We start from the raw sequence: 18,985 nt of genomic DNA on the forward strand, positions 1-18,985 counted from the left end.
AACGTAATCATCCACAACTTTCATCCACATTTTCACTCAACACCAACGATCCCACCAAAAACTATTTAAAAAAGGGTGACATATTAAAATTAATGTTGTAACCACGAGCTCACGACTTCCGTTCGTCTTCCTTAAGGGCTAAATGTTAGCCAACTAGCCAAAGTCTGTTTTTCCTATTTACTATAAAATCCACGACAAAGCAGGTATCGACGCCACAATTTAAAGCACTTTTTCTTTATTTTACAATACAAATATAAGTAGAAATGATTTGGCAGGGAAACGACGACTGAAAAGGGAAGTTTCTGTGAAACAAATTAGAATTTCATTGAACAAACAGCTTATTTCACAGTAACTCTTTATACTCGTCCAAAAAAAAGAAGACTTATTTGTTATTCTTCATTTGCATAGTCAAGCCTCAGTTAGTTCACTATCAGGCACATGAGCAGAACTAAAGTCACTGGCTGGACTGGAAACAGGAAGCCTGACCAATGACGGAGAAACAAACAGAGATAAGAGGGTGAATCGGTTGAATTTAGTCAGCAGTGATTTGACCTCAGACCAGAGACGTTCAGGAACTTAGGTGGTGTCCAGCTGTGTCTGTTATATTTATATCATAGTTATTATTACCTTTGTTTTCTCGGCAGGTTCTTTTTGTGTCAGCAGGGTTTTGGACAAAACTACCGAAAGTTTGACAAAACACAGGCCGTTCTGGAAAAACGACGACTCGGCATCACAAAACCAGGAATCCTCCGGGACGCATGTTGTACCTCCAGAATTATTTGGACATCACTTCGGTTTTAGAAACATATCCAGACATATACAGTAGTTTTGCAGCGGTTGCAGATTTGCATATCACAGAAGATTAGAGGCTTCTTTGCGCTTCCAAATTTTCTTGAAAAGGTTTTCACGGAGTAACGATGTGTACAGAAATGACCTGTAACCGAAAAACAAAAATCATTGCTTCAAAATATAATATTTGAGTGTACACGGCGTTTTTCAAATTTCCAGGCAGATCGAAATACTCATTCAGATCTAAAAATCAGTGATGACACACAAGCGGATATAAGTGACGAATATCAACCGCTTCGCTTCGTTAGCGACGTCCAGTTTTAATTCCTCGCAATAAATCAAAAACAAAAAATCTGTTAAGATTTTATAAATAACAAGACAACGCAAAATAGGAGCAAAAACACGAGTAGTGTATAAAAAAAAAAAAAAAAAAAGGTAATGCGATGACCTTTTCCTCCATAGGAAGCTTATGGCGACGACCGTGAGCAACACTGTGCTCCCAATGTGATAAAAGCAACATGAGGCGCACGGACGTATACGAGGGCCGCACGGACGTATACGAGGGCCGTACGGACGTATACGAGGGCCGTACGGACGTATACGAGGGCCGTACGGACGTATACGAGGGCCGTACGGACGTATACGAGGGCCGTACGGACGTATACGAGGGCCGTACGGACGTGGCGAAGCAGCGAGCGAGCAACATGCAGGTTTAAGGTGGCATGTCGAATAGACTACGTGACACTCGGTCTGTGCGCTGATGTCTCTTCAGTCGCGGCTCGATGCTCGCGGCGTGAGAAATGTAGCCTCCTTCACGAGGCGGATAATCGTCTTCTGTCGGCGGAACCACATTCAAAATAATATCCAAGAGTTCCAAAATAAATGTTATTTGTGTGTGTGTGTGTGTAAACAACAGAGCGTTCCTTCACTGATTCCATCTCCTTTTGATGAAAAGCGTTATTGTTCAGAACGTGGTGAAGTTTCGAGTCTGCAGAGCGCGACGGTCCGTCACTCGTAGTCCTCCCCGGCGGTGGCGGCTTCCAGAGCGGCGAGAGCCTCGGCGACCATCGAGTCCGTGACGCTGTGCACCTCCTCCCGCTCCTCCTCCTCCTCGCTCTTCAGCGTCACAGAGATCCCGCTCCCCTCCGTGGAAACGTCCGGCGTCTTTGGCAGCGCGAGCTCGTCCTTGGTGTCGGCCGAGGACAAGCTGGTGGTGCTGGTGTGGACGTCCGCCGACAGGACGCTGCCCTCGTCCCCCGTGTCGCACGGGTACTCCGGCGTCCCGCCGACGCCCTCGTCGGTCTCGTCTGCCGGCGGGCTTTTGCCGTCGACCTCGCGCTCGGCGACGCGGCCGTCCCACCCGTTCCCCGTCGCCTGCCGGTTCTCGTACTCCCGTATGTCCGGGTAAACGGGCACCTGACTCGGACCGATGTCGCGCATCGCCCACCGCGGCCCGACGGCTTCCGGCTGGATGATGTACGGCGCGCCGCCCTGCCGGTGCAGCTCCCTGCCGGGCGGCGGCGCGGCGTGCAGCTTGTGGTTGACGTGGTTGTTGTCAACCTCCAGCCTGAGCGTGCTGTCGCTGGACTTGCTGTAGCCCAGGTTGTGGAAGCCCTGCTTCTGCTTGCCGTGGCCGCCGAGCGGGTCGCGGGCGGGGACGCCGCCCGGGCGGGGGTGGGGCTGGTAGAGCGAGGTGACCGCGCCGTCGGCCTTCCTCCCGTCCACCGCCACAGAGGGGTCGTAGATGTAGCTGCGGGAGATCAGACGGACACGTTACTGCTCGACTCAAAGACCACGAATCAAACTCCGAGTACTTGTCAAGTTGTGGTTCCGCGTGAACGGATAAAAGCCGCGTAACAAGTAGTACTGATCAAATCTACAACATCTTTCTGACTCCCAGAAGATCTCCACTCTTTTTCCTGGATCACTGCCGACAGCTACGAGGGTGTTTCGTCGTGCACCTCGATGCTCCTCGGCGAGCGGACTTGATGTTTACACAAACCGCATCGAGCTGCGGCGCTGCTGATGTTTGCTCATGTGAATGTCAGATATATTATTCAGAGTGTCGGAGGAAGAGAAAGGTACTCGGGGCCCGACTGCACTCTTCTCTCTGCTTCTAAATATCGACTTTTACTTCCAGTGGGTCTTTTTTTTTGTTGCTCCTTTTTAGAGGAGGAACAAGAACAAGTCATGCGGGTAACAAAGACGGTGAGTGAAACGAACGCTGATGTTTGGAGTCGGGTCAACTCTTTCAGGAATCTCCGTTGTCTTTACCAACCAAACCGAACGCTAAGAAAGTAAGTGATTGTTTTTTTCTTTCCGAGCGTTAGCCGGCACGCGAAGGTGTTTAAAGGAATATAAATACATAACAATAAATTCACCTTTTGTTAAATCGTCAAATAACTATTTTCGGTGTTTCTCTGAGTCTTTTATTGTGAAAATCCCAGGCCGCCGCGCGCGCGCCGCCAGAGATTTGTTGATGTCGTCCCGACTCCTGGCGGGACGCTCGAGGTCGACATGAAGGTCTGAGACTAATTGTGATTAATTTAAGCCCCGCCCCTCGCAGGCTGTGACGACTGTCCGACACCTCCGCTCTGAAAGGTTTCCCTTCAAGGACGCGACATCACACACCTCAGCGGGTGTTGCAGGTGTTAGCGGGGCGGGGGGGGGCTTTATTTTGGAGACGGAGTAACAGGCTGTCAGACATCGCCTGCTGCGAGCGCCTCATGTTCCTCACGCCTATCTTTTTATTTTTTATTTCGCCTGTTTTGTCCTCCATCTCACACGTCCACAGCACCGTCCTCCTCCCGTCTCCTTCTACTCTGACTTTGCACTTGACTTCTCTTTGATTTGAGCGTCTCCTCCCTTTGAGCTTGTTTTTTTTCCGCCTTTCTATCTTCTTCCTCGAGTGGCTTCACCTCCCTCTCTTCACTATCCGTGAACTCATAGCGAGTCCTGAGCATTAAGACGATAACTTTCACACGAATCGATTGATTCAATAACGACTTTCCTCTTCTGCCAAGCAGACACGCAAAAGTCTCCCACGCAGCCTCCTCGTCCGGCGGGATGACCTCTCACCCCGCTTCCTTTTCCTTCGGTCTCCTCTCTCAGCTGAGAAAATGAATGTTTCCCATCTCGCAGGTTCCCCGGCAGCGCCGGGCGGTGAAACCTGAGGCGCTTTCACGAGAGTGAGAGACACGCGAGGTGTTTTATGAAGGAAAATAAAAGGTGTTTCACGGAAAGCTTGGTGGGGAAATGAAACTGTATTTTCAGGAGGCTGCTGTTCTGTAAAGGCCCAATTTTTTTTTTTCTGCTTTGGTTTCTTCCTGAAGTGGACGAGCAGCCGCGCTTCAGGCGTACGTCAGGAGGGGATTGTGTTGTGTTTGGGTGTTTGTCTGGTTATCAGGTCTAAACCAAACAGCTGATGGAAGACGAGAAGCAGCAACTTGGACGAGTTTTGCATACAAGCTGCTGCGGTTGACTTGTCGGGAGTTCCTGCTTTCGGCCCTTCGGGAGGATTTCCCCTTCTGTGCTTATTCAGTTTCTTCCACCTGAAAGTCGCTCCTTTGCATAAGGGCTGTCGGGATTTTAATACACGATTCAAATAACACAATGCGATAGTACGCTATATTGATAGTCCGCGACGGCGGAGCCAGAGAGAACGAGGGATCGAAGTAACAGCGCAGGGGAGACGAACAACTTTTTAAATGGAAGACCTTTCGGTTTCACACAGGATCCGACGTCTTTCAGGAGGGGCGTCCCGTCCCTAATCGAAGGGCAACAACTCTCACGATTATGCAAAACATGATTTTGGTCTCTTTGTACTTCCAAACAGCGCTCGGGTCCAGTCAGGTGATAATTGAGATAAAGGAGACTCCTCCGATCGTTTAAAAACCTCCCCGATGTGACCGCAATACCAACTCGCCTCCTGTTCTGCAGAGATTTAAGCCGATTGCATCTGTTATGAAACGCAATAGTCGCGGATGGATTTTCTGCCGCCGACGCCGTCAGACCTGCGATGAACATCCTAATGTTTGTTTTCCGTGCGAAGGGCGCTTTGTCCTCCGAAGTCGGGTTTTTTTCTCGGGAGGAACGTAACAGCTGCGACGCGCGGTCCAAAAGAAGGAAATGGTGGATATTAAACATGCAGTGAAATCAGCTGCTCTGATCTGTTAACGGTGGGCAATAAAACGTGAACCTCTTGAAGGATTAGCGGCGAACGAATAAGCTCCACCTGGCGCGACCAGTTGTTCTGCGCGGGTGTCGGCCCGGCGGTACCGTTGACCCGGTAACCTGCGGGCACGGCCGGCCGAGCCCTCGAGCCACGAGCTTAATCCCAGAAATGTGACACTCCAGACAATTAGGGAGGTATGTGTGCGTGTCGCAAACGTTCACGCGTGTGCCTTTGACATGGGGAAGTAAAAAAAGAAAAGGAAAAGCAGCGTGGAGGGAGGTGGGGGGGGGGATTACGACTCCGGTATGCGAATCACAGCGCGCCCTTTCATTAATCCGCAATCAAAATCCCGTTTCCCGGCCGTGTTCTGTCTCCTCAGCGGCGTCGAGCCCCCGACAACGACGCCTCGAAGGCTTTTAATGAACAGACAGTACTCCCAAGAAACACAGTAACCAAGGGTGATGGCTGTCGACATATTGACTCCCGGTTTGTGCTCGGAGCCCACGTGAGGCTCGCGGTGCCGACGTTTTACAAATGGAGCTCTCACCACCTGCATGAAACGAGGCCAGATTATTATTATTATTATTATTATTATTATTATTATAATCCACAGAAATCAATGAAAACTGTTGACAACGAGGTCTCAGTGAAAAGTGGAGCTGCTGCGTAACGTTTACATCCTGAATAACAGAGCCTTGAAACATAAAGCTGGAAACAGCAAAAAATTCCTCCAAATAAAAGATAAAAAAATACTAATTTCAGTGAATGGAGGCTTTAAATGAACGGAAACTAGTGATTGAAAGCAGCTTGACGTCTTCCTACGTCATATTCTTCAAATTTGTATAATTTAGTTTATCTCCAGAGTCTCTATTGTTGTTCTTCAGACACCAATATATCAGCCTGTATATCGATATGTGCGTGTATATCTGTTCTTTCTCCGTGTTCTCGGTTTATTTGGATTGCTGTCGATGCCGCGGCGTGTTGCAGAACAACCTGGAGAAGTGACTTTGACTTGATCGGGAGAGATAAGTGTCGGCGTTGTGACGGGAACACTTCTCACCATTTTATCATCCGGCAGCATTGGCACCCCATTTGGCCGTCGGTGTCGTGGAGCTGAGGAGGGACACGAACAAAGCAATTAAACTTCAATCACACACACACACGGGGGGGGAAACAAAACAAACTTGGACTAAACGACGCAGACAAAATCTCCCAAAAGCATCCTTTTCAGTGTGCGACATTTTCCCTCATCAAGGAAAGGTTACAGCGAGCTGGACGGCAGCGATCGATCACGGTTCACCACCTCTGACATGCGAGCGCTTTCTAAATGAGGGTTGTTTTTTTTGTTTTTTTTCCTGTGAGATTTCACCTCATCAGTCAAAGTTTTTATTTTATTTTTTTGCCTCGCCCTTGGTTCTCGTCGGTGTTTGGACGCGAGGATGAAAACTCCCGTCCGCCTGAAGCGCCGATAAAGATGTTATTGCCATCCATCACCGTTGTGCGCGTCGAAGAGTCGCGTATCTACGTGCGGGACGGGTGTGACCTTTTTCTCTCCTGGTGGTGTGTTTCTCGAGGCTTTGGCATTTCATTGCCCGGGTAAATAATTAATCACCGAGTCTTGAATGGGGTTTGTGTGAAAGCGAAGGAGAGAGAGAGAGAGAGAGAGAGAGAGATCGACAGAGCTGGAGGACACGGCGTCTCTTTGTGGGACGACAGGAAGGACGTGTGTCCATCAGACAAAACAGTTTCTCATCTGAACCTTAACTCTCCGACCATGAAGGACTTTATTGTTTTTACCTAAAGTTGAATCAGAGTGGAATAAGACGAGTCTGAGAGGTGACAGAAGATATGAGTGAAGCAGATCCACGTTGTAAACAGACTCATCACCATGTTGCTTTGGATGCAGCGTCTCCTCATTACAAATCCTCTTATTCTATATTTTTCTCAATAAATCTCAACAAAACACGTCAGACGGCGGAAAACAATTAACGCTCGCCGTCTTTGTCTTTCTGTCTTTCTGTCTTTGTCTTTCTGTCTTTCTGTCCGTACGTATATTTATCTGCTTCAAACTTGGTGAGTGTCGTCGCTGTGGAGCCTTTTTCTGTTCTTGCATGGGTTCCCTGTATCGCTCCCTCCAAACCACTAGAGGTCCTCAGTCTCTCTCCTGCCCCCCCTCCCCCCCGGTCCGCCCCAGCTGCTGCCACTCTGCAATCACTGTATATATACTCCTACTCTTTCACTTAGTATGATGCCATATTGTTTGATCAAGTCACTCGTAAGCATAATATTTAGTCGTCAGTTTGTGAGCTGGTTTGTTTTCTTGGTCGGACCTTCCCAGTTGGATTTGACTCCGGAGCTTTTTCTTGCCCGTCTTCCTGTTTTTTTTTGTATGGAAGCCTTCAGCCGGTGAGTAAAAGCTCCCTATTTGTTCTCCCTCTCGCATCTTTCACTTTGAAGTCTTTACATCTGTTTGGAGCATTGGTGGAGCACGTCCTCAAAAAACACAGCACGCAAAAGCACGGCAGGGGGCGGTGAAGCAGCAGTACAGGGATGTGACGGGGTCAGCGGGCATCACGGCATCTCTGAATTATCGGCATCTGTAGGACGCCGCCGCCGCCGTGACGACAGCGTGAGATCAGAGCAGATGTGGAAACAAATGGACACGGTGCCGATGGAGCAAGTTGAGCAATAATATCAATCCCTGTTCCACCAAGAACAATTTCCCACCAAATAATACAGTAAAGTCGCCATTCTTATTGTTTACGTCATGGAAATGTACAAGTTCACTATATCCTTTAATTCTCCGGTGCGCTGCCCCCTGGTGGAATACTCTAGTATGACAGACAGTATATGAGGGCGGATATGAACAGATGTCGCAGATGGTCAAAAAGAGAGAGTATGAGCAGCAACCGCGAGTTGGGGGATCGAATTATTTTAGCGGGAACGGCAGACGTATGGAAGAAAACCAGCGGAGAGTCGTCGCTCTAATGACGTGACTTCACGGGCCTCCTGTATTCAGAGGAGCTCTTAAGGTGCAGAAGGATCAATTTACTGTTCTTGTTGGGTCGTGCCATGAGATTTGTTGACCATTAGGAAAACACAGCCTCATTTATTAAAACCACTATGATTTATAGAAAGTGCCACAGCCCTGGCGACCATTTGTATCTGTTCTTACTGTATGTTTTTATTTTTTCGAGCTGGTTGTTATGATGTAAGAGGTCTTAGTCGCTGGGGGACATCGTACGTCTTCCTGCGAAGGCCTCGGGAGGGACAAGCTAAAAAGGTCCAGGTGGGCTCAGCTTGGGTGATTGATGTGTTTGACAAATGCACGAGACCAGCTCCTCGTGTTGACATCGATTTAAAAGCAAATAAAACCTGAAGGGTCTGCTGATTTTATAGAGCAGCACAAGATGTCTTACAAACAAGGCTCACGGCTCAAACGCTGAATGTTGTGACCAGGTCACTTTTTATTTTGTATTTTTGTTGTTGTATTATTTGTGGAAAAGCAACAAAGCCTGACTTGGCTCTCCCAAGACGTCTAATTATCGTCCTACAGGTCTGCTGCTGTGTGCAGAGACGTAAAAAGAGTCCAGAGCCGGAGGTGGGTGTCGTTGCCGAGCAGCATCCTCTCGTCTCCGAGAGCCCTCTGTATTCAATTCATAGAAACAGCCTCTCGAGGTTTGAGGTGGGCTCGACTGCAACCTGGCTGGAGTGAATCTCCACCCCCCCCCCCCCCCCGCTCCTCCCCCGACACATCCGTGGACATTTTTCACTGGAAATCGCAGCTGCTTGTGGAAAAAAAAAGCCAACGGGGTGCACCACGCCGAGCGCCATTTAAAGAGGTGGTTCGACAGTTCGACATCTTTAAATAGATGACTCTGCTTCACACACTGTTTCTCCGGCGGGCGGCTGAAGTGTCCCTTATCTTCCAGGAGGGGTGTAAGGGAGGAGGTAATTTCCCAGCGGGCTTCGGGAAGCTATCACATTAATGGAGCCTCGCAGAGCGCTGAAGTTCACTATCGGCCAACTTTTCCTTTTTTTTTTTTTTTTACAATCACCAGTCACATTCGAGCGGGTCAATAATCGCCTGACGAGCTCCAACTCTCAATCCTCTGATTGCTCAGGCTGCTGGATATGCAGATTTCTCTCCCCACCCACCCACCCACCCTAAACCCACCGCCACCGGCTTCCTCCTCCTCCTCCTGTTTTCTTGTTGTGCAGTGGCATTTCTTTCCTCGTGCATTATGTATATTCCGTATCTCCGTGATACGTGTCTGCTGCTTTCTGCTCTGTACACCCTTGGGGCTGTTTTAATGTGCTTTGCCTCAAGAGTGTTTCAGCCATCCTCAAACTCCGAGCCTGCTCTGCCCAATCCCATCTATTTGTTACAATAAACGATCCTAAAACCTTTGACATAACTGTCTCTGACTGAATTGTTATGAATTAAATATGAGCATGAATAAGTTCAGCTCCTTCCTGGCACCATGTTTTCCCTCCAGATTACAAACACTGACAGATTGTCTGTTATCTATTGTGTTGCGAGTGCTGTCGGTGGTTTTTTAGAAATTAGTATAAACTTCTTGCATTAGTGCAACTAAATAAAAAAGATTTGATGACTTTTACAACTTTAGTCGTAAGACTTTCCATATCAATGAATCTGCCAATTGTTTTTCTGGTTCTTCATTTTTCTGGACGATTTGATTTATAAAATATCAAAAGAGAATATTTTTCCATTGCACTCAGCTTAGAAATGCTTGTTTTGCCAAAGCCTAAATGTATTAAATTTATTATCACAGATAACTAATAAATTAATCACATATGAGGAGCTGCAACTGGTGATTTGTAGGCATTTTTCTTTCCTTAAGTAATTAAAAGTTGCAGATTCATCATGTTGATCAATTTAACTGACTGATCAGTTCAGCTGAAGTCTCAGTTCCCTAAAGTAATTTTAATAGAGAAGGTATTTTTCCTAATGCACAAATAATGAATAATTACTCTTTGCTGCATATAAAGATAAACTGAGAACAAACACTACAGGGAGAGAAAGTCTCCTATACAGTTTAGCACATTAAAATGAGCATTATGTATTTCCTCAAATGTTCATCAAGCTTATGTTTTTTTGTTTTTTTTTTGCTTCAGAACTATTTTTGCTCAACCTGCTGATTAAAGCAAAAAAAAAAAAAATCCATTAGTCACAATGTTAAGATGGCTACAAAGAGATCAAATGAAAGTGCGCCGTCGAAAAGACGGCACAAGATGACCTTTTGGAGAAGATTTGGCCCCTGAAGTCAATCTCGTGATTTCCACTCGTGTGTGAAATCCTGAGAATTCACGAACCTCTGGAAAAGCTGCAAAACAAAGTTGTGTTCAATAAAACTGAACACGAGCGGTTAATCTATGGCGGCACTGGAATGAATAGCAAACATTTTCACATGTGGAGGACTTCGGTTCACTCGCTGTTCCAGATATGAATCGGGGAAACTTCAGAGAACGGAAAATTACATGCATTTTATTTTGAAAATCTTAATTTTGTAGCTTTTTCTTCACCGCTGAATGTTTACTGGGTTCTTGACTGTTTATGTTTGAGTTTTATAACAGGCCACACTAAACTTTAAGTGTCAGTGATGCGAAGTTTAAAGTTTCAAATAAATAATCTCTGGTGAAATAGCTGGTAAAGAAATTTAAAAACTGGTTTAATCAAAAGCTTCACAAAAACTATTTCTGTCTTGCGAGCAGAAATGTATAATTTATAGTCGGGCGTACGCTGGACATCTAATGCAGCGAGGACACTCCGTCACACAGGCTGACTAATGGCTGGCTGACTGGGTCGGAAAAAGCTGGTTTGCATCGGGATGGAATTAGGCTGCAGATTTGCAAGGCAAAAAACCAACAACAACAACCCGGTTGTGGGGTTTGCGTGAGCGCTGCCGATGTGATGGCAGCGTTACCTGCCTCGGGCTCACCACTCTGCTGCTGGTCAGCGTTACCAGCGTTAAAAGTCAAAGACGACGCCGCTTGAAGGAAATGACAAGACGAACCCTCGCTGACACGGCAGCCTGATGGATGCTCTGCCTCCGGTGTGTCTACTTGCCTCGCTGTGTTTGCAGAGTAAATAACAAAAGACGCGCGTGAAGAAGTGGAACAACAAGGGAGTTGACTACGAGTGCAGTGAAGTCCCCTCGTCCACTGTGTGTTTTAGGATTAATCTGAAACTGAAACACCTCTTCGTGGAGTTACGAGTTCTGCAAGCGAGACTTGACTTTGACACCAGTTCCTGATCGATGCTTCTTTTATTTTTTATTCCAATTTCAATTATTCATTACATGATGGTACAATCATGCTACAATCCAACGCCAACATTACCTTAACGCCAAAAAATAGACGCCATCAGCAGGCACTCAAATTTACAGATGTTCCCCAAATGCCTCGCATGCTATCGGTAGATGCCAGTTAGCCGAGGTATCAACATTTGGTACCAATTTTTTGGTATTAAATTGTGCCACCATAAAAGCATCGAAGCAAAAAAAAAAGCTAAAAGGTGCAAAAATGTTCAGCTGCTCCTCCAGAAAAACTGTTTTGCCGTAACAAGTAATATGTCCACGTTGTTTACTGCGGGTTTAATTACTTCTATTTTATAAATGGATTTTTATCGATATTTACGAAATAATTATTGTACCTGTTAATCTACAAATTCAAGGCGCATTTTCAGATTACATTTTTGATTCCAAAACACGTGATGAGTAGTAAGTACAAAACACGTGGTGTTAAAAATTTAAATACAAAAGTTATCGGTTATAATTAGCGACATCTTAATTGGTTCCAACATTATAATCCTGTTTCCAAATGAATACATTAGTAACTATTTAATAATATGAATTATAGAATACATTTTCTATAAAAGGAACTATTCCATGTAACACTTTTAATACTGTGATGTCCTTTTTCTTATTCCTATTCCTCATTTTGATGTATTTTAACGTTAAATCAAAGAAGTTGAGCAGCGCAAGACGGGAAGATAACGACGAATAAAATGTCTTCTTTAGTTCTTGTAATTGAATTTTCTGTGACTGCAACCCAGAACGTCACATCATAACTCGGATCAACGTAGATCGGAGGATTCATGACGGCGTCTGAGCCGAGCTGCAGACCCGTCAGTCGTCAGGCTTTTCCGTCCGCCTCCAAAACCTCCCGCAGACTTCACCGTAGCCGACGGCAGCCGACTGAGATTCACATCGGAGCATCCAAATGACCAATCACGTCGTTCGCCTGGAGACTTTCCAAACTCGTAATGAGATCAAGGATTCAATCTGTGCATCAAATGACTATCATTCATTCAGAAATTGGCCATTGTTGGCTGGCAATAATCGTGCTTTATCTGCTCCCTGTGCCATTCAATATATTATATATTGCCCCTGTTTTTTTATGATGGAGAAGATGGCGGGACGATTACTGAAGGGGAGAGATATTTCAGTGCTGGCAGCTTGGCCGGGTTCCCGTTCTTTTTCGCTTTCTGAGTTTTCTTCGGAGGAAATTGAAACATTTCATTTCGGAGAAACAGGTGCAATAAAAGTCAGGTCGCTGTAGAGTAAATGTCCCCTAAATGTGGAATGGATTGAAATCTGGGGGATACCCGCAGATCTGCCGGTCGGGGACGTTCGTGAGCGATTGCTGCAGGCGGAAAATGTCTTCCGGAAGGATAAGGCTTAAAATAATTTGCCCTCTGGAGGGAGTCCAGTTGGAGGTGATTTTCACCTGCTAAGAGCTTTGTTTGGAAACAGGAGTTATTGTGTGTGTGTGTGTGTGTGTGAGTGGAAGGGTTATTTTCATCATAATACTGAATGAAGGGTTTTTATTACCAGAATTGAAAAAGTGACTCCTTCTCATTAAATTGAGAATAAATATGCATGAGGCCATATTTTAGAGGAATCTGGGAACCTGAACTACTCGTGGGAATGTGATTAATACATTATTAAAGACGGTTTCACTTCTATCTTTAGCCAAACTGAATGATGGTTTAATTAAACGTCTATACAATTTATTTCAGGTATTATGGTTTGATGGCAACTAATCTAATCTGAATCCTTTCCAACCCTCAAAACAAATCCTTATTCAATTTAAACATTTAGAAAAGGAAGTTATAAATAACCGATGAAGATCCTGTAAGTTGTTGGTGGAGGATGTCTCGTCTTAATGTTGTCGCTATATGACTTTTTAAACATTCGCTTCGGTCATTAAATATTTGTCCCCGAGCGGAAGACGCTCTGAGAAGGAAGAAACAGTTCAGCAGTTTTCAGCCACGACTAATGTTCACATCCTTCAGATGGCAACCTCAACATGAGATACGATTTATTTTCCTCAAGCTACTTTATCAAAAAGAAACGATGGCAACTCTGTAGAATTAGTAAATTGATAATTAAATGTTTAAAAACGATACGCGTGGCCGGGGGATTGTTCTCGACGCGAGAGCGAAGACTTCTGGACAGAACGGTCGCCGCTCGGTTGGTTTTGTTGCCGTTGCTTCTTGGGGAGGAGGTCTGGGTGGACGGACGGGTCAACAAAACATGACTCTCAGACGAACGCTGCTGTTGGCTTTACACTGACGGCATCACCGCTGAGCACGAGCCAACCTCGTCTAGTTACTGGAAACGTCGACAACACGGCTGCTCTAATTTGAAGCGAAGCCCTGATCTTTCTGTCGAACAGTAACCGAACGGAGGCGAAGGCTGTCCGAGCTAACTGTCCAGGTGGTCGTTCAGGTCGGAGGACTTTTATCATTTACTTATTTATTATTTGTTAAATTAACAAGATGTGAGGTGCTACTGGGTGGATTATTTTCAAGTTTGAACAACTGGTTGTTTCCAGTTAAATTGTTGTCAGATAGTTTATGTTTGTCCTGTCTTATCATAAAGGTTCTTACCTGTATAATAAAAGGTACGATCCAATAGATCTGGTGAACCATAACTCTGAATACTTCCACATAAACACCAATGTGTTTCATATTTGTAGAGATTTAAGCTTCAACTGCAAATATACAAAAAACAAAAACAGCCATTTGAAACGGAGATATTCACTGCAGTGATTTGATCTGCAGCCTTGAACACGGCCTCCAAACAAACAACAACCTCCTTCAGATAACCTTCCCTCAGTCTTGCATATCTGATACCGTTTGTTTTTTTGTTGCGCTCCTGGAAGATGAAATCCATCCTCGACCGTCTCTGTCCAACCGTGGGTGCAAATATTCCACATAAAACCAAATACAGGCGGACGAAGGGTTCCCAGACAAAAACGGAGAGCTTGAATAACATCATCTGCTCGCCGAAGGCTCAGTCTGCCGACGGTACCGGAGCCGTCGCCCGAGGCGCCGAGAGGAACATTTCTAAGGAGGATCTCCGGTGAACTTTCCAACAAAGAAGCAGAGTCTCTCACAGACGTAACAACGCCGCTGATCGGTCACCTGACAGACATCTGGGAAGCTCAGCTTATGTAAGCTGTGGGTCACATTTAGAAAGTCTAAATTTCAATCTCGACACCTACTCTGGGTCGGTCAGCTGTGTGTGTGTGTGTGTGTACACAGTGAGAAGGGAGATCATGTTCATGTGTAGACATGGGGAAGGTGCGGTGGTGAAGTGGGCTAACAGGTCTGACATCCGTCAGTTTCTTGTTCTTCATCCTTCTTCCTTTTTCTTTCTCCGTCTGCACTGAATTTCAATGTTTGATCTGGATCTTAGTTAATTACAGTTGTTTTTGTTTTTTTAATTCGTAGAGTAGAGGAAGTGGAACTGCTTTTAAAGAGTCGGTCTAAACCTGACGAGACATTCAGTTTAATTCTATTAAATTTAACGGACAAAAAAATTTGGGAATTTGCAGCTTTTCTCTTTTTTTTTTTTTTTTTTTTTTTTTTGTGGTATGGATGTAAAATGAATTTGCATTATTAGTTGGGCAAAACAAACCCTTTGAAGATGTCACTTTGGTTTCTGGGAAATATTAACATTTTAAATTTTTTTTTTTTTTTTAACCATTTCTGAACCATCAGCTGCAGCTGTGGACCAATTCACCATCACTGCCTATCTTCTAAACTAGAAACTGTCTTGTTCCTAATTCATATTTAATGGATGCATCACAGTTTTCTACGTCTCCTCTGGGAGGAAATGCATTTTTTTTTTTCCAACTGTCTGATAAAACAACACAGATTTGAATCAGCTGCATTTACAGACTTCACTGACTCGCCTCGACCAAAAGGACTCCCTTTATAATTGCGGTATTTTTTTTTTTTTTTCAAAATGAGGTTTTACAAGTGTTTGTGTAGAGAGTGCTGCCAAATTGCGAGCTTCCTACACAGCGTCCTGAGCCTGAACGTGTCCCGTGTCCTGATACAGACTGACTCACAACCAAAACATGAGCAGGCATTTTCTTTTCTTTTTTTTTTTTTTTGCATGAGATCCAGATCGAGACGGGATGAGTGTGATGTTGCCTCGCCGGCAGAAGAAGTGACGACTATGACAGCGGTGTCATCCGCTGTTTGGCAGTTTCACCATGTGGGTGAGAAAGTGAGAGAACAAAGGGCCATTTTACCACCTTAACTTTCAAGCTTTGATATTTTAAAATAATCACGCTGAGGAAGTTTCATTCTGGTAGCTGCCAATTGTACCATAATATATCATGATATCATATATTGTGGGTAGAGCAGTTAACGTGTGTCCCGAAGAGTCCCGAGAAACTGATCGACTTGGATGAAAGAAGTCGTTCCTCCAAACTAAGAGAACTCTACAACTTCCGGTTTGAGCGTTTTAACAGGCGGACGCCGAGGGAGCTGATTTGAATGAGCCAGGTGAGATTAGGCGAGTGTGTCCGTGGCGAGTTGTCACGGCAACCAAATGGTATAACATCAGCCCTCGTTAACGGGCGATTTGATTTTGCGAATGCACCCGCAGCCGCTGTTTAAACCGAGCCGGTGTACAGTCGGTATAATTATCATGTCATCAGTCGTTCAAGTCTCATCGAGAAACATTTAGATTTCCATGTCACATGAAGCTCAGAGTCTGTTTCTGTGCCTTTAACACGATGCGCTGCGTCCAAACACCCTTTCCCAGACGGCCTTGGGCAGCAGTTTGATGAAAACAAGTCCTGTCTCCTCTCTCTTACCCGGCAGCCCACACTTATCAATAATCCCTCCCCCTCCCTCCCCCTCCCTCCCCCCGTCTCTCCCACTGCAAACAGACGTGCTGCTGTTTTCCCTCCCGTGGATCCTCCTGACCCAGGAGCCCTGAATTCTACTTTAGCAGGTAAACAAGCCTGCGAAGAGCCCGAGAAGAGTGCAGCCATAAATGATGCAGAGGGGGAAAAAAAGAAAAAGAAAAAAGAAGGGTACGCTTTCAAACGCATTTCTAAAGATGATCTCCTCGCATATTATGAGTTTGAAGTCATGAATGGCCAAACTGGGACTGCTACTGACCTTAAATTCATCTATTTACTACTAGAAATGTTTTAAAAAAAAAAAAAAGCAAAAAACTTCGGCTTGAGTCGGAGAATATTTGTCATGTTTTCTTGATTTAACCACAGCAACCCTTCATGAGACAAATTAAACAAAATAGTTCCTGTTGATTGAATGTTGAATTAATTGACCCATTATTTCTCCATCTTTCGTGTCTGCGCTGAATTCCCGTCAGAAAAGTTTGAAAAACATCTCTAGTATTTGTTTCATAAGTGATTAAAAGCAGCAAATCCTCTAATTTAAGTTGTTGGTTTTTTTAGCTCAATAACAAACATGATTTTACTGATTGAAAAAGCTGTTGCGGTTTTTCCGTTTGGCTGAATCAGCGTTTTGTTATCGAATCGACCGTACAGTCGATTAATTGACCAAAATAATGACTTCAAATGAATTCGTTCATCTGACCTACAGCCGAAAAACTACGATATCATTTTTCAATATTTATAAACTTTGTAAAAAAAAAAACTTGAGTTCTTTTCCTTATGAAATGGTTAAATGATCACAAATAAGAAATTCGGGGCCTCAGCAAATGTAATCAAGGGTGGAAAAATAGATGACGTCTTCCCTCCTGACATTAACTTCCATAAATGTGTCAGTAAAAAGCTCTTTATTTCAGTTACGCTCGCCGGGTTTTAAAAGGAAACCGGTTTTCCTGTTATTCCAACTTGACCGACGCTACCTGCGCGTCTCTTTTCCAGCGTAAACAAGAGCTCTGCTCCCGTGTTTCTATCCCGTTTGAGGTGGAGTCCTGCAGGTGCAGCGACGGGCACGAAGCGAACCAGACGTTTGGCAAACGGTATTTGCATCCACTTTTAATGCCTCGGTTTGTCTTAATAAGCTGCCGGTGGGCGGGGCCTACCACGTGAGGCAAAACAAAATCATTTAAATGGGGTTAGCTATTTATCTGAGCGTTATGTGTAAATCACCTGTCATGATGTGGCAAAAAAACCAAAACAAAAAAACCCTCACCTGCCTGCAGCTACGCAGCAGGTAGGAGAGACGAGCTGGTGTCCAACAGCTGCTCGCGCACCGATATCAGCGGCGAGCGGTCGCGGATGACGAACGACCGGTTTGGGACCAGACGGCCGGGTCACCGAGGTTCGATGTGCAAACACAGCCCAAGGCCGGCGTGTACGTGACTCCTAGTTAACTCAATCATGACCACTCCTTCACCTCCACCTCCACCCCAACAAAGAACAAACACCCCCCCTCCCCCAATAACAGCTCTGCATTCACTCATTAACTTGCGCTCAAGGATGTGACGGAAAGTTTTAGCTTGACTCGTCATTTTCTCTATTGATTGCATTGTTTTTGTTTTTTTTCTGAACTAATCGATCAGCTGTTTGATCTTCTTTTCTTTTTTTAAATATCCGAAGCCAAGCCTGAAATGTTTTTAGTCCCAACTATGAGAATTTTAGCATTTTAAATGAAAAATGTTCAGTTTCCAGGTGTATTAAAGGATGTTTTTATTGATGTTTTTATACTCACCGGATGTCAACCAAACAAATATAACTACAATAATGACGATAATAATAATAATATATAAAGAAGATTCTTTGCTTCCCGTTTTGAATTTTATATGTGTTGGTGTTTATAGCTCTGAGGTGAAGCACATTAAAGGGAAGTTTAAAAAAAAAGAAAGAAATAAGTCATTCATATATAAACATATAATATTTTAGAAATGTTTTAACAACCTTTGCCGTATGTGCACAACAGGTGTACACACTTCAACTGCCTCCAATTCCTCAAAATATTACCTTTATTATTTATTCATAGTCTTTAATATACTTTAGCCGACCTGAACTTTGTTTTTGTACTTTTGCTTTGCTTTGAGGCGGACATATGGCTGACCCACCTGCTGCTCACAACAACCGCCAAAAGCTGCGTGAACACGTTTAATTACACTTTAAAAAAATAAAATAAAATAAATTATAATGTTTGATTTAGAGATGCTTTTTTTTTTTTTTTCTTCTTCTTCTTCTTTCTTGTGAGCCACACGCAGAGATCAGCATTAAAGATTCAATCATGATAAAGTAGTGTTTGAACCTACCTGTCGTGCTGAGCGAAGGTGTGGCACTTTGCCCCCAGGTATCAAAAATGCACGAATGTCATTTACACTTGTTCCACATCCGGTGCGTTTTTATTGAAGTGAGTAAAAATGAGAACTTCGGGTGAAAAAGGTCGCGGTTCCGGTCAACATGTTCGGTTTGAAGCGACTTCCTTCGGCAGGAGTTGTTGTGGCGAGTCGCTGAGAAGAGTCCCCCCCCCTCGGTGACTCCACAGTCCCATGTCTCCTGTGTGAACAGCGGTCTGCTGATGGGTCGCCAGTTAGTCAGGCACGCTGCTGGAGCACGAGGAGCTGCACACCGCAGCTGCTTCCGGTTCCAACTTTCACAATAAAACTAAAAGTTATCGCATAGCAGCAACGTTTTAGTCTCAAATATATATCATATATATTTTTTTTTATTATTATTCTTTAAGCTTGTTTTTGCCATAAATTCCCAGAACACATCGTGATGTCTTTAAATTTCATT

General features: G+C 44.7%; 1 protein-coding gene across 1 annotated transcript; it reads right to left on the bottom strand.

Annotated features, from left to right (window-relative positions):
• Window positions 1-229: 229 nt before the first annotated feature.
• LOC138210671 (uncharacterized) lies at window positions 230-18,734 on the bottom strand. The gene is made up of 3 exons (XM_069169950.1): window positions 18,502-18,734; window positions 6,024-6,076; window positions 230-2,539 (listed from the first exon to the last, which is right to left on the bottom strand). Exons 2-3 carry the CDS (start codon window positions 6,053-6,055, stop codon window positions 1,798-1,800), a joined length of 774 nt encoding a protein of 257 aa, XP_069026051.1. The 5' UTR covers window positions 6,056-6,076; window positions 18,502-18,734; the 3' UTR covers window positions 230-1,797.
• Window positions 18,735-18,985: the final 251 nt, after the last annotated feature.

Source organism: Embiotoca jacksoni, unplaced genomic scaffold (genome assembly GCF_022577435.1).
Source record: "Embiotoca jacksoni isolate LCO1_2020_lvr unplaced genomic scaffold, fEmbJac1.0.p SCAF_47, whole genome shotgun sequence".
NCBI lineage: Eukaryota > Metazoa > Chordata > Actinopteri > Embiotocidae > Embiotoca > Embiotoca jacksoni.

Coding starts and splice junctions, on each gene's coding strand:
- LOC138210671 (XM_069169950.1), bottom strand. CDS start 6,055: ATGGGGTGCCAATGCTGCCGGATGATAAAATG. Junction 2,540..6,023: donor TGCTGCCGGATGATAAAATG/GTGAGAAGTGTT, acceptor GATCTCCCGCAG/CTACATCTACGACCCCTCTG.